At 42.8% G+C, this 16292-nt stretch overlaps 1 protein-coding gene and 1 non-coding gene across 2 annotated transcripts in view; both read right to left on the bottom strand.

The window, feature by feature from the left end:
• NME7 (NME/NM23 family member 7) overlaps positions 1 to 16292 on the bottom strand; it is a 236223-nt gene that overhangs the window by 144950 nt on the left and 74981 nt on the right. Inside the window, exons 3-5 of the mRNA XM_040337354.1 lie at positions 11955 to 12121; positions 6360 to 6470; positions 2539 to 2589 (exon numbers count right to left, since the gene is read on the bottom strand). Of these exons, the coding sequence (XP_040193288.1) occupies positions 2539 to 2589; positions 6360 to 6470; positions 11955 to 12121 (329 nt within the window). The remainder of the gene's footprint in view (positions 1 to 2538; positions 2590 to 6359; positions 6471 to 11954; positions 12122 to 16292) is intronic.
• LOC120929806 lies at positions 4694 to 4801 on the bottom strand. Its single transcript, XR_005747504.1, has one exon. It is a non-coding gene; the product is annotated as a small nucleolar RNA SNORA17 (small nucleolar RNA).

Genomic DNA, 16292 nt, shown 5'->3' with positions numbered 1-16292 from the left:
AAGAAAGATTGCAGCCACTACTGCCAGGGTAGTGTTTGGGGGGCAGTAAAAGGGTGGCTAAACCCCAGTATTTTGTTGCCTCTTATACACTTGTGTGAATGAGCCCTGAAAGCTGAAGTTTAGCCAATTAAAAAAAACACTTTAGGACCTACCCCCTCCTCACTGAACCTTCTTCATTGGCAATGTTCTTTCATTGCCTTCACTGCCTGTAATGCGACTTGTAAATGGGGAGAGTCTAATAAGTCACAGGATTCTCTTTCCCATTCAGAGATTGTGTTATAGGCAGTGAACGCAATGAAAGAACAGAGGGAGGAGGGGGGTCCTCAATAGAAACTTTTCACAGCAGTTTCACAGAGGACGCAAAGCTAATAATCACTGGAGCGCCAGAAGTACAGAGACAGGAAGAGGACGGGGCATCTCTGCAGTGAAGATTTCTCCAGGATCCAGCTGCCTGCACAACATAGAACATAATCTCATTACAGGTAAATTAGCTCACTAAGGCTATAGATAATGTTTTTTTTTTTTTTTTTTTTTTTTTTATGATTAATCTTCAGCTTTAAATGCTTCCTCTTTCATACTTTTGTAACTTTAATATAAATTAGCCACTAGAGGCAAAGTAAAGTAGCTACCGTACTACAATGATACTGTCTAACTTCTTAACAACTGTTGAGATGATATCAGTCATATAAAGAGTGCATTGTTTTCAATACGTTGGCCAAGTCAGAGACTTGCATTGTGACAAAAAGCAGCAAAACAGAACCTTTTATTAGAACTGCAATGTGGGAAACATATTTTAAGGCGCAAAGATGGCCTCAAAGATATATTAGGCAATGGCATGCCTTTAACTTCTTGTTATATAATATTCTATAATAATAAATTATTCTATAATATTTCCAACAATTTTACAATTTAAAGTAGCAATAAGACCACATTTTAAAAAACTGCTCACAGGCGGGAAATGTATGACAGGAGAGACCCTGTAGGTCTCTTCTGTCAAAAAAGCTTCCTCCTGCCTGTCAATCATCAAATATACTGAGCCGTACATTCAGCGTACATATATGACCTCAATCTGTTCCGTGGCGATGTGACGTCATCAAATGCATAGTACTGTACAGAGGTGACCATAGGGGCCAAATAGACCCCCTGATGTCTCCTTAAAGAGAACCTTTCACCTTCACTTTGCTATCACATAGGGGTTTTTCAGGTCTCTTGTAATAGCAATAAAGTTAAGTAAAAAAAAATAAACAGTTAATTAAATAAATTAAAACACCGCAAAATGATTTAAAAAAAAAACACTTCCATGCATCCATGCACATTCAAATGCACCAGATGCTCAGGCAAACAGATATACCTCCAAACCTTCTAAACAAAGGGCCAGCTTACTGTCCTTCAAAATGTAGAGGGGGAGGGGGGTTGGACTGTGGTCAGTGGGAGTAGAAAATGTACTGGCGTCAGTGGGAGTAAATAATGCCCCATCATTGGTATTAGGGGGAGTAATAATGCTCTATTGCTGGTAACAATGGGAGGAATAGTGCTTCATTACTGGTGTCAGTGGGAGGAATATTGCCCTATCATTGGTGTCAATGGGAGGAACAGTGCCCCATCGTTGGTTTTTAATGGGGGGGGGGTTAGTTCCCTCATCATTGGTGTTAGTGGGAGGAATAGTGTCCCATCGTTAGGGTCAGTGGCAGAAACTTTGACCCACTGCTGCTGACAGTGGGGCAAAAATGCCCCAAGGGCCAGATAAGGGCAAGCAAAGGGCCACGTCTGGCCCCCGGGTCGCAGCTTGGAGACCACTGTCCTAGGGTGACAACACTCCCTTACCAAACTATATGTATGGACGGGACTCCAGAACACCTTCCCCTCTCCTTCTAAACATAAATGGAGGTGTTCTGTAGTCCTTAGAGAGGACTTAGAACATTGTACTTGTTCAATCAATCTGTTAAATCGGTGCTTTTTGCACTTTTCGAACAGAAATACTTAACATTTTATATTTAACAGATCAAACAGATAATTGTTTGGCCTCATTCAGCCTATGACCTGCGGCTTCAGGCATAAGCACTTTTTTGTGTGTTTCTGCGATACACACATATGGCAGCCCATGCATTTCAAAGGGCTGCGCTAAGTGCAACAAATGGCAAAGTAGCTCATGCACCTTTTTAAACTTTGTGCATTTTTTACTGCGCTTTTTGCTGTGTTTATCGGGTAAAAAAGTTTGCGTTGGTGTGCCACATCTGGGGGGTTAGGGTTAGGGGGTTAGGCCACGTGCAATTTTGCACATTTTTGTACACTACTATAGGGTGAATGAATCCTTAGGGTTTACACTTTAATCCAAGTGTTAAGTGAAGCTGATACTAGAGAGTTTTTGTCATGTTTGGTGTTATGTAATATTTTTCGATTCATATATTATAGAATTAGTATGAACATTGTCTTCATTAACCAAGAAGGTTGCTAGCAGCTACAATATTTGTTATAATAGATAGGTATTTTGCCATTCAAGTAAACCCATACTTTACCCATACAACTACAAGTACGTACTTGAAAAATGACTTTGATCGATGTTCAGCATAGAAATCCATAGCTTCTGTTCTGAAAGAGGAGGAAGAAAATCACTGGTTATTCACCTAAAATAGATAACGTTATCTGTTGCTCATACCTGGGGAAATCGGCCTGTCAGAACACTCAATTACAAGTGTTAAAGCCCAATTCTGGGAGGGGGGGGAATCTTACCCTGCACTGGGGTTGCCCCTTCACTGCAAGGGTCAAGCTCCAAGGGACAGGGAAAATCAATTTTACTTACCGGATCCAATTGACTGCACCTGGCAGCCGGTGCTCTTCTACGCTACGGCATTGGACTATACCGCAACATCCTCAAGTCCAGTGTAGGGCTATGGACCCTGCATTGGTCTTGATGATGACAGAAGATCCGTGACCTGCAACTCTCCATAGTTAGAGTTAAAGTGGAAGTTCAGTCAAACACTAACTATACTTAAATCTACTCCCACACCTATTCTAAGCCTATTCTATCTAACGGTGAAAAGAAAGCTCTACATACTTACCTATTCTGAGAGAACCCCAGTCCAGTCCTGTCACACGGTCAGGTCCCAGTGTAGAGGATTCAGTGTAGAGAAGGGACAGCCGACAATGGATGCCCCACAGAAAGCCTATGAGTGATGTAATTGCCCAGGTTCTCCAGCTGTCATTGGCAACTTGACAGGCACATTTGATCCCATTTGACAGTCAGCGAGGAGGCAATATCTTGCCTCATGTCTGTGTGAATGTAACTTGCGGCATGTGTACACCATGGCCAGTGTCTTTCGGGTAAAGAAGGAGATGGTAACGCTCGGTTCACATCCATGCGGGTGGCTGTTGTTGCTGGAATCGCTGTGATTCCCGCACCAGCAACTGTCCGCAGTGAAAACAGGGACCACAGGGAAATCTCATGGTCAACATGCAATTTCCTTATGGGCCACGTTTTGAAAAAGATATGCAAATGAACAGGCTGCTGTACCCAAGCAAACGCAGCCCACACACATGCATAGGTGTGAACCGAGCCTTAAACTGCGATTCAACCGTGGGTTTTTACCGTCGCCCCTCCCCTTCCTTCTCCAGCCACAAGGATGAATGAATCTTAAAAGGAATACTATAAATTGTGTTCGGCATTAGAACCAGAAGTAACAGGACAAGTCTGCATTTTAATCCCTATTCAATACTGAAGAGTACAGAACCTGAAACCACTTGTTAAATGACAATGTTTACCAATTAGTTTTACTACGGTTCACATGATTTACACAGTAGTATCCAGTCCGATTCCAGTTTTGAGCAGTGAGGACCTAATAAGCAGGGCATTCGGGAGAGATAACAATCTCTGAGAAATGACCAGTATGTAATAAAAAACTGGTTACAAACTCTATGAAGGCTAAACACAAAAAAGCATAGCACTTGCTTTGTAAACAAGAAAAAAGCATAGCACTTGCTTCTCTGGATCCAGATAGTTACAGTAGTGATCCATGCCTGTGGAATGTGTGTCAGCACAGCTGCCTGTGTTGTCTATCAAGGGAGCATGTGACAGTGTGACAATGCAGGACTACAACTGGGAGACAATTTCAGATGTAAAATTACTGAATAAACCCTACTAAAATTCCATTAACATATTACATATATGTGACTCTAGTGATTGGGTTTAGGTTCATCGTAATCATTCTCTTCAAAATCAGAATTATTCATACCACAGTAACTAACATCATAGTGTAACATGCTCAGATGGAGTTATGTGGTCAATTGGAAGGAGCTCTTAAAGGCACCACATACCACTGTTGGACCCAGGTGTTTTTATCTCTAGCCATCTCGAAGGGCCCTTTCCGACGTGCGGGCCGTATGTCCGCTTTTTCATCCATCCGTTTGCGGATGAAAAAGGGACATGCATTGGTCCCTATGTGATTGTGGGTGTCAGCGGATAAACATCCGCTGACACCCGTAATCACCCGCCTCCGCATTTTCACCATCCGATTTTGCAGACGGAAGAATGTCCTATTTTTTCTTCCATCTGTGGATCGGATGAACACGACACATGGTCCGTGTTCATCCGATGAAAGGGCCCTGGCCTTTCACATGGGGCGGATCAGTAATGATCCGCCTCCGTGTGTCCGTAAGCTCAACGGGGATCGCTCCGTAGATCCCCGCTGAGCCGTCGGATAACAGGGCGGTCTCTGCACACTGTGCAGGGACCGCCCTGTCTTTTCTCCGCTCTCCCCTAAACAAAATAGGACATTCTGCAAAATTGGATCTTTGCGGAGGCGGGTGATTACGGGTGTCAGCGGATGTTTATCCGCTGACACCCGCAATCACATAGGGACCAATGTATGTCCCTTTTACATCCGCAAATGGATGGATGAAAAAGTGGACATACGGTCCGCACGTCTGAAAGGGCCCTTAAAGTCTGAGGCGAGAGGGGTGACCTGAAGTATGGCAACTAAAAGGCGCTTTCCGTTGGCTGTTTATTGAGGGCCATGGCAGTCTGGTAAACAGATTGGTATTATCACAGTAGTATGAAGTGAATTTTTCCGAAACACTGGAGGTGGTGTTGGGATCTTTCCTTTGGAGTTCTGACACTTTATGGACTCAATTGGGACTTTTTTATCTTTATATTTTAGTGCTGCATTGAGCCATATAGCATGCTCATATAGCAAGTTTACTGTCATTGCTGAGGAAACCACCTACTACTTTGGCAGTGAATTGGAGCAAAAACTAAATACCATGTGAACCAAAACGTGCAAGTGAACACACAAAAAATTGCACAGAGCGCATTAATGTCCCCTTCCCCTCCTAAAGATGAAGGACCTCCTTAAAAAAACCTCCTCGCACCTCCAGGTGAAAATCTCCTGGACGAAAAAAAAAGACACCCTGATTCACCTAGCCAAAGGGCCGGATGGGCCCCTTTTCCTTGTGGCTTACTGAAGCCGGACGCGGGCAGAAGAGCAAGACCCCCTGGGCAGAGGAAGAACGAACATAAGGCCACACATCCTCCCCTAGACTTCAGGGCAGGCCTAAAGACCCATATCCTACCATCCTTAGTGAGTGAAAAAAGACACACATATGAAGTATGGTGACAAACATGAAGGAAAATAAACAAAAGTGCCGGTATATAATATAATAGCTATGTCTTACGGTCTGGTAACTAAAACTGCCCTGGTCTTGGCCAAACGGCAAAGCCTCAAACAGAGGGGTTTTAAACTCATATTGATACTCGGAGCACCCCCAGGTCATCACTCCACTTAATATCGTGGGTTCTGTGCCTTTTCAGCCTTCAGTCATATCAGCTGGCTCAGCTCAAATCAGGCGGCATTGGTCCCCTTGGGTCCCTCCACACTGGGGAAGTACTACCGACCCCCACCTTGCACAGTGGGAAATGTAATTCAGGTTCCTTCTCAAGAGAAAGGTCCCTCAGGACCCCCATCATGCCATTATGACCTTAGGACCCCTCAGGATCATGCGTCAGGACCTCAATCATACTATACATCCCATCATTCCAGTCAAAAGGTCAGAAGATGGCACAGCACAACTACTGGACACTGATAAGAGGGTTCTATGGGTTCTACACCTGATCTTAGACAAAAGGTCGAGAAACGATAAACAAATGCAACACATGATAGAATCGAACCCCCTTTTCATGACTGGATAGCGGTGTCCTTAAGGTACATCGTTTCAGTAAATCTGTGTCTGACAGTAGCACACATAGCAGGCAAAGACTTGTACTTTCTGAGTTGTTTATGAAATAGTGATTTTAGTAACTTTCTCTGTAAGCTTTGCATTTTACTTAGTATAGTAGTATGAATTTCTTCTTTCAGGCAGATACTTACCGAGAAAGCTGAACCATTTTTGCCTTTGTTATGAGGAATCCTGAATCAAGAATTGCTTCGATAATTGAACCTATCTTGGTTACAGCATCAGGTTTAATCATAACCAAAGTTCTGTAGAGAAAAAATACAGATGGGAAAAAAATCAAGTTTTGCAAGATAGAACATAAATTACATATTTTTTTAAATATAGCAATCAGTGTGGGTCAAAAGATAACCAGCATTCATTATATGCAAAGTATGCAATATATTATATATATATATATATATATATATATATATATATATATATATATATATATATTTTTTTAGGATGACTATCTGACAGTCTGGTCATCTGCAGGTCATACGCTACTATATATAAGCAATGGCAGTCTTTATGACTGCTTATATTGCTGTGTATGCGTCTTCCAAAAAACAATTATCTGTCATAAGCCATTGAAAACTCAGATTCTTCTTCTACACACCGTACTTACTTTGGGGAAGTTACCCAAGAATCCATGAACCTTTTCCTGGATCAAGAATGCCTTGTCACTTATGGCTAAAAGTATGTTATTGTTCATCAAAACTAGAACTGGTGTTTTAATGACAATATTAAAAAGAAAAGCATGGCCAAAGCTTTTTTGGCCGTACATCTACTGTGGGCCACAGGAGTGCACTTACTTTTGCTTTGCTGTGACATAGAGAAAGCTGATAGCGAGCTGTTGCCCACTATTAGCTGAAGTGGCAGAGCTGCTCCAGAATCTGGAAGGATCCTGATAATATATGAGAGCCAAAGCTAGCTGTGCCCACCTCTCCCCTGCCCATCACTCCAGTGAGCACACGAGTAACAGAGTGGAGGGCAGTGGCTGACAGTCACTGCTCTCTGCTCACAGCCAACAAAGAACTGAGTGATCAGCAGTCATGTGATCGCTCAGTTCTCGGGGCTTAGAGCCAACATGGGCCAGCTGTAGAATTAGACCGATGCTGTAGCACAGAGGTATGTGTGTGTTTTTTGTTTGTTTTTTACAAACTGTGACATAAACAAAGGCTAGGTGCTTGAGATACACCATGTATCACCTTGCATGCTTTCTTATGTGGGAAACTAAGGTGGAATCCGATCTGGGTTTTCAGGGCCACCTTGGCAGTGTGGGCTCCAAAAGCCCTGCTATCTCTTAGAAATGCTCTGCATAGCAGCACTCTGGATGGTAGAGGCAGGATCAGTGCTAGGACTGCTGTTAATTTAACACAATGACTTTGTGCTTAGCACTTGTGCTTTCAGTGCTAAGGCACCTAGTTGTATCATGATCAGAGCAATATCTGCACGGCGTTTGCCTGCTTTCCTTGTGCAGGTTTCCTGTTGGTACTCCAATTTCCTCCTACGCTCCAACGCCAGGCTGGTAGGTTAATTGGCTTTTGTCCTAACTGACTCAAGCATGTGTGTATGCATGTGAAATAAGAGCCTTACATTGTAAGCTCCTTGAGGGCAGGAACTGATGTGAATGTACAGTATGTAAAGTGCTGCGTAAATTGTTGATACTATATACCAATACCTGTAATAATAACTACAAGACTGGGAGCACATGGATGACATTATTAGTGTGGTAATGCATTTAGTTGTCCAAGTAGTGGGCAGGGGTGTGTCTTTGACCAAGCTGTAGAAAATTAAGGTCACGGACAAGCTCATGCTGCCTGGTAGAGGTTTTTGGAAGTGGTGATTGGCCGGGTAATTTTCTGGGACCTGTGATGTGTCCCAGAAGATTGCAAGGAGGGAGGGGGGAGAGGTGATCTTCCTTTTCGGCGCTGAGGCGCCAGGAAGGAAGTGGGAGCTGGGTGCCTCTAAAAACAGGGTACCCGCCTCCCCCCCCCCCACAATAAAGCACATGCCAAATGTGGCATGTCAGGGGGTAGCCAACACTTAAAGCGGAAGTTCCAATTTTTTGTGGCACTCGACTTTAATGCAGTTAATTGGTATAAAAAAATCTTCTTAATGTAGCTCCCCCCTGCCCCCCATTATACTTACCCGAGTCCCATCTCGATCCAGCTACGTGCATGAGAACAGCGGCTCTCCCAGGTCGCTTTTTCCTCGTTGGCTTCTGCTAGGGAGTCAATGAGGAAAGAGTGGGGGACGGGGCTTGCTATTGGTAGCAATTGGCAGGGGGAGGAGCCAGGACCGCCAGCGGGGGACCCAAAAAGAAGAGGATCAGGTCTGCTCTATGCAAATCCATTACACAGAGAAAGTACCGTATTTATCGGCGTATAACACGCACATTTTCCCCCTTAAAATCAGGAGAAAATCGTGTGTGCGTGTTATACGTCGATCCATGCTGTGAAGAGGAGCGAGCGCCGCTGAATTACATAGAGCCGTGATCTCCTTCCTGTGTATCCGGCACTCCGTCGTGCACAGCCACGCCTCCTGGCCCCGCTCTGGACCACTGTACAGTCTATCATATGAGCAGGGGCAGGAGGCGTGACTGTGAGTGACAGAGCGCCGGGTACACAGGAAGGAGATCACGGCTCTATGTAATTCAGTGGCGCTCGCTCCCCCTCTTCCCTCGGAGACAGCAGGGATGATCTGATGAAAGGTAAGACTGCATATGGGCACTAACAGGCAGGGCATTTTGGTAAACGTATAGGCTGCAGATGGGCACTAATCAGGCTGCAGTGAGGAGCAATGTTGCAGATGGGCACAGATCAGGCTGCACTAAAGCTGCAGATGGATACAGATCTGGCTGCATTTAGGCTGCAGATGGGCACATATCAGGCTGCATTGAGACTGCAGATTGGCACAGATCAGGCTACATTGATGCTCAGATACCATCATTTTGCTTCAAAGAGGTTTATTAAAAAAAAAAAAAAAAAATCCTGAAACTTCCCTCTTAAATTTTTTTTCGAACATGCTGCATTTTTAACGACGTTTTAAAGTATGATGTTTTTCAGGTTGTAAAAAATTATTGTGTGTGGGCTAAAACGACATTAAAAACCCGCGCATGCTCAGAAGCAAGTTATGAGACGGGAGCGCTCGTTCTGGTAAAACTCCTGTTCGTAATGGAGTAAGATACAAGTCCAAAGGAGATCGAAGATTTTCAGTCCAGGGACCTCGCCTGTGGAATGCACTACCAACCACCATCCGACTGGAGTCGGACCACTTGGCCTCCAGGAGAAAGATTAAAACCCATCTCTTCTGAGGTCAAGGGGTTCCTTACCCATGAAATGGATACAGCGCCCAGAGGCGATTAAGTTCGCATGTGTTGCGCTTTACAAGTCTCTCACTCACTCACTCACTTACTCACTTACTCAGTAAGCACATTCATCACGCTGTAACAGACAGAAAAGCGCAAATCGTCTTTTACTAACACGAAATCAGCTAAAGCAGCCCAAAGGGTGGTGCCACCCGAATGGAACTTCCCCTTTATAGTGCCGTCGTACGTCACTGCGCTTTGCTAGAGCATTTTTTTTTTACAATCCTGTGTGGGCAACGTCGTTTTAATGATGAAGTTGGAAAAAACATCTCTTTTTCTAGAGGCTGAAAAACAAAGTTTTTTACATGCCGAAAAATGATCGTGTGTACGCAGCATCAGGGCCAGTTCACACCATTGAAACTTAGTCCGGTTGCAATCTGGATGCATGTACGTTTTTGAAGCGTTTCCGGTGCGCTTTTGATGCTTTCTAGTGCATTTTTACCCCCTCTTTTTTCCTCTACCTCAAATTAGGATTTGTGCATTCCAGTGTGCATTTTTGGTGCATTTAGGTGTCTACCAGAGTTTTTTTGATGCGTTTTACCGCATTCCAGTACAGTTCAATGCAGAAAAAAAATGCAGCATGTTCTACTTTTTTTCTATAACTGAAACGCACTGAAAATGACCTCACTGGTGTGAACTATGCCATTGGAAACCATATAACCTACTATCCATGCGTTTCTGATGCAGAAAAAAAAAAACACTGGACTGCATGTGGTGTGAACTAAATACACAAAAGAAAAAGTAGCCATATACACATCTCAGTCATAAAGAAAAAAGACAGGGGTTATAACCCTCCCTTATGCCGCGTACACACGACCATTTTTATTGGCAAAGAAAAAACAAAGTTTTTTTCAACCGAATTATTGTTAAGCTGGCCTTGCCTACACGCAAAGTGCGGTGACGTACAACACGTACGACGGCACTATAAAGGGGAAGTTCCATTCGGATGGCGCCACCCTTGGGGCTCCTTTTGCCGATTTCGTGTTAGTAAAAGACGATTTGCGCTTTTCAGTCTGTTACAGCGTGATGAATGTGCCATCTCCATTACGAACGCTAGTTTTACCAGAACTCCCCTCTCATAACTAGCTTCTGAGCATGCGCGTTTTTTTCACGTCGTTAAAGCCCACACGCGACCATTTTTTACAACGTTAAAAAACAACGTGAAAATTTAGAGCATGTTCTAAATTTTTAATGCCCATTTTTTACATCGTGAAAAATGCTCTAGAGCCCACACACGATCGTTTTAAATGACATAAAAAAAAATGAAATTTTTTACATCCCGAAAAACGGTTGTGTGTCATTACTCTATCCAACATGAAAAAACATGACCTAGTCCTAGTTTACAGATCTGTCAACCCTTTTAGATGTATGTATTTATATAGACTGATGAAAGATATCACTAAAAGGGTGATCGTTTTTTATTCACATCACTTTTGTACAATTTGTATTTGTGTGTAAAACATTGCAATTTTACAGTTACTGGACTTTATCATGAAAAGAGCTCATAGGAGAAACTGCTCTTGTTCTTTACAGCAATCACATTCTTAAGCCTCGTACACACATCCAGTTTTCCCGGCAGGAAAACTGCCAGGAGAGCTTTTGGCCAGGAAAACCGGAGGTGTGTATGCTTCCTCGCAGTTTTCCCGTCAGGAAAACAGATGGGAATCCCGTCGGGAAAATAGAGAACAAAAAACAAAAGTCACTGCCCCTACCTATGACTGGTCTCTATTTTCCCATCCGGATTCCTGGCGTTTTTTCCCCCGCCAGATCTACTACTAACCTATGAGAAACACAGCGAGGCAGTGCCGATGGAGCATACACACGGCCAGGATCCCCAGCCAAAGCTCCATGTCAGTTTTCCTGCCGGGTTCTCGGTTTTTCCCTGTTTTCTCTCCTGACTTTTTACCGCCGAGAAAACCGAGCGTGTGTACAGGGCTTAAATCTCATGTCTCTTGCACCGTATAGAACAATAGGATTTAATTATTTCTTTAAGCAAATGGTGATCTAAAAAGTCTTGTGGACCAGCTATCCTTGTTTCCTACAACAACCAATCAGATCCTGTCTTTCGTGGTTTCAGTGCTTATTTGGAGAATAAAGGGAATTATTGTATTGGTTGCTTTAATTAACCAAAACAGGTTCTCTTGCCAGCGCTCTCAATCATTGCTTTTGCGTTTGGTGAAAAAATGTCCCAACTGCATGAAAAATAGCTTACTGACCCAACTTGCTAGGAATGTGACAAACAAAACAGGATTTATAAAATAAGCCGATTTTATCTTCTGAAGCTGTACCATGAACACAGAAGTTGAAATGAAAGTATTAAGCCTATCTTTTATTAGGTGGAAACAGAAAAATTGTGTGCCGAATTCATCAAACTTACTTTTCCTTTTTGCTGCCAAGCCTGCGGGAAGTATATTGATCTCCGTAGTCAACAAGATGAAGATGACGAGAAAATACATTTATTTTGTTGCCAACATATAAGTCTTCTTTATGTAATGCTTCATACTTGGTACGCCTTAAAAAAACCCGATGGCTCTTCACATCATACTGTAATGACAGAAATACATCAGGAGTAAAAATAAATAAAATGACAGACACAATAAAATAAACGTGTATTACCCTATTCTATTTGAGCCTTTGCTTTTTTAATATAGCTATATGCAAGTTTCCTGCTAGATTTCTTAAAAACTGTAAGATTGGTGTTAACCTTTGACATATCTATAATGTTTAGATAAGTGGTCTCCAAACTGCCGCCCGGGGACCAGATTCTGCCCTTTATCCAGCCCTTGGGGCACTATTCCTCCCACTGAAACCATCAAAAGGGCACGATTCCTCCAAATGACAGGCAAAATTCCTTCTATTGCTACTAACGATGAGCACTATTCCTCCCACTGACACCAACAATGGGGCAGAATTCCTTCTATTGACACCAACGATGGGGCATCATTCCTCCATCTAACACCAACAGTACTATTCCTCTCACCGACACCAACGATGGGACACTAATCCTTCCACTAACAGCAAAGATAGGGCATTGTTTACTCCTACTGGATGCTAGGCCATTTTTCACTTCCACTGGTTCTAGCCCTTTGTTTAGAAAGTTTGGCGACCCCTGGTCTAGATGAAATTGCTTGAAGAAACCGTAAACATAATTAATGCTATAGAAATACTGTTGTGTGTACAGAGACCTATTATAAGAACAGTCTGGATACACAATTTCATTTACAAGGAAACAAGCAAAATAATAGGAATTTTTGCACTTGTCTTAGGTCTCGTTTACACATGTGGCTAAGGGGTGCTAAAAAAATATGTGGTTGCTCCATGGTTTTATTGTCCCATGACCACTCAGCAACAGGTTAACATGGCCACCGGCTACAGTTGTGGTGTAGCAAAAATTATAACACAGGTCAAGTTTGGTGGACAATACCACTGGCAAAAAAATTCCTATCGGAAAATCTGATCGTCTGTAGCAATTCCGACGTGCAAAATTCCGATGCATGCTCGGAAACAATTCGACGCATGCTCGGAAACATTGAAATTTATTTTCTCGGGCTAGTCGTAGTGTTGTACGTCACCGCATTCTTGACAGTCAAAAGTTCTGAGAACTTTTGTGTGACCATGTGTATGAAAGGCCAAGCTTGAGCGGAATTCTGTTGAAAAAAACATCCAAGGTTTTTCCAATGGAAAATCCGATCGTGTGTACAGGGTATTAGAGTTTGCAAAAGACTTAAGACTGGGGTGGAGGTTCGCCTTCCAGCTGGACAACGACCCTAAACATACAGCCAGAGCTACAATGGAATTGTTTAGTTCAAAGCATATTCATGTGTTAGAATGGCCCAGTCAAAGTCCAAACCTAAATCCAATTAAAAATCTGTGGCAAGACTTGAAAACTGCTGTTCACAGACTCTCTCCAGTCAGTCTGGCAGAGCTTGAGCGATCTTGTAAAGAAGAGTGGGCAAAAATGTCACTGTGCAAAGCTGGTAGAGACATGCCCAAAAAGACTTGCAGCTGTAATTGTAGTGAAAGGCGGTTCTACAAAGTATTGACTCAGGGGGGCTGAATACAAATGCACGCCACACTTTTCACATATTTATTTGTAAAAAAAAAAATTGAAAACCATTTATCATTTTCCTTCCACTTCACAATTATGTGCCACTTTGTGTTGGTCTATCACATAAAATCCCAATAAAATACAATTACGCTTTTGGTTGTAACCTGACAACATTTGGAAAATTTCAAGGGGTATGAATACTTTTTCAAGGAACTTTACAAGGTATAGGAACATGAGAGCAGTAAAACAACTAAATAAGGGAAGGGTCCAATATTTTCCATAGCTAATCACGGTCTGTAACAAAGTGTCTATCCCAATCATTATTCATAGCAAGCTGTAGTGAAAAAATGAACAATGGGTTTCTGGGCTGTTCTAGGAGGATGCTGAGGACATCTTACATGAAGAGTGGGGAAGAAGCAGGAAAAAATTGCAAAATAGAGCAGCTGGGACCTTCTAAAAGGGGTATGAAAGTGGGCTATGAGTCCACCCCTTACCAGCCTAGCCTTACCCAAAGTTGTCTCTCTTGGCTGCATCTGCATAGCAGCCATGTATTCATTTAAGGGCTTTCCATGATACATGTTTGTAATAGTCTTTGTCGTGTGCATAGGAAAGGAGGTACGGTATGTTGTAGAAGGTATTGAGATTGAATGCAAAGCCTAGTACACACAATGGGATTATCGGACAGAGGATCATCTGTTTTTTTTGCATACTATTCTCGGTATTGAATGCAAATAGCTTACCAAAGTAAAAAAAACTCTCGTATGACAGAAAAAAAATCAGAAGTGCTTTAATGTATTTGTATTGTATTTTCAGACAAAAACTGTACTGATTAAACAAAAATTGCACGCTCTGGTATCATACAAGAATTTTTTATTTTTTTTATTTTTGTGTTTGGAAAATTTCAGACGATAGCTGTGTACTAACGATCAGATAATCGTACAATCGCGTTGAATGGATAACTCTACCTGAACATTTACCTGTTAACTTCAATTAGGTAGATTCAGGTACATTGGAATAAATTTAGGGCGGCGTAGCCTAGCCTGTTTAGGCTACACCGCCGTAAATTAGCTAGGCTAGTAGTGATTTTCAATCTACTTACCTGCTAATCTACGGCGGCGTAGCCTCAAACGAGCGGGCGTAAGGGCGCCTAATTCAAATGACTTAGAGGGGGGCGTGTATCATGGTAATGAGGCTTGACCTCACTGCGCATGTGCCGGGCGCCTACATTTCCCAGGGCGCATTGCGGCTAAGTACGCCGTACGGGCCTATTGATTTCGACGTGGACGCGGACGACTTACGAAAACAACTTAAAAAATTCGAACCTCGCGGCGGGAACGGCGGCCATACTTTAACATTGTTATTCCACCTCATAGGTGGAATAACTTTAGGGCGCCTAAGGCCTTACGGAAACAACGTAATTCGACTGCGGCGGGCTGGCGTACTTTCGGGAATCGGCGTACAAGCTCATTTACATCATCTATGCCGGCCGCAATGGAAGCGCCACCTAGCGGCCATCCAAAAAATTGCAAGCTAAGATAGAACGGCGCAAGCCGTCCTATCTTAGCTTTGTTTAAGCGTATCTCTGTTTGAGCATACGCTTAAACATACGGCGGCGTAGATTCGGAGTTAGGTCGGCTTATCTACTGATAAGCCGGCCTAACTCTTTGTGAATCTACCTATTAGTTTTTATGGTTTCCTACTAGGTGCTATACCTTTTATGTACACTGTTGGTAGTTCCTCGAGCCATGCACTACAAATCTAACGCTTATTTTATAATTTATGTTTTATTTTTTTCTTGGTCTGTCTTTTGTGTATTAAGCTGTTGACTTTACACTTCTAAGGACGACTTTTGTAAAAAAAAAAAAAAAAGTTATGTATGCACAGCAATTGAAATCAGTAAAAAGAGTGCTGCTGGCGATGTGGCTTTAGTACACTTTTGCTTATTTGGTGACAATGCGTGGCATTGGCAATACAACATTTGGGGCAGGAGGTACACCGTATTACTACAACAGTGTCTAGCCACACCCTAGGTTAAAGCCTCATACACACGATGAGAAAACCAGACGAAAAATTCCACTTTATGGCATCAGTGTAGGGATTACTAACCAGCAAGAATACACTTTCTTTAACTTGCAGGGACATCCCCTTTTAGCATACGTAGTTTAATATAAGGGAAGGGTGGAATTAACCAATTGCGCCCAAAATCGCACCGTGGGTGGAGAGGTTTTTTTCCATCACATGGTAATAGCCTTAGGGGCATAAAATAACAACAAACTCAAGAGGGTTTGTCCTGCTACAGTGTTTGCTAGAGTTTTGACTAAACCCAATAAACAATATTTAGGCTAGTGATTAGCAATTTTAGAAAACTTATATAACAGGGAAAGTGTTCTGTGCCATCTTGATTTAAGTTTATAACAATTCTCTTGCACAGAGCCTTTTATAAATCATGGTGTTGGTAGATTACCATTCTTCCAATATGAATGTTACCCCTAAGTCCATTGCCCATTATTTACAGGCAGTGCCACCCTTTTGGGAGTTGAGTTGCGAACATGCAGTGGCGTATCTAGGGTATGGCAGCCATGTCAAGTGCCATGGGCGCCATATGAAAGGGGCGCTGATGAGTGGCTGGGCAGCAAGGCACTTACCAGGGTTTGAGAGTCTCTTCTT

The sequence above is a fragment of the Rana temporaria genome, chromosome 2, assembly GCF_905171775.1.
Source record: "Rana temporaria chromosome 2, aRanTem1.1, whole genome shotgun sequence".
NCBI lineage: Eukaryota > Metazoa > Chordata > Amphibia > Anura > Ranidae > Rana > Rana temporaria.
This window is presented reverse-complemented; position numbering and strand designations above follow the sequence as displayed.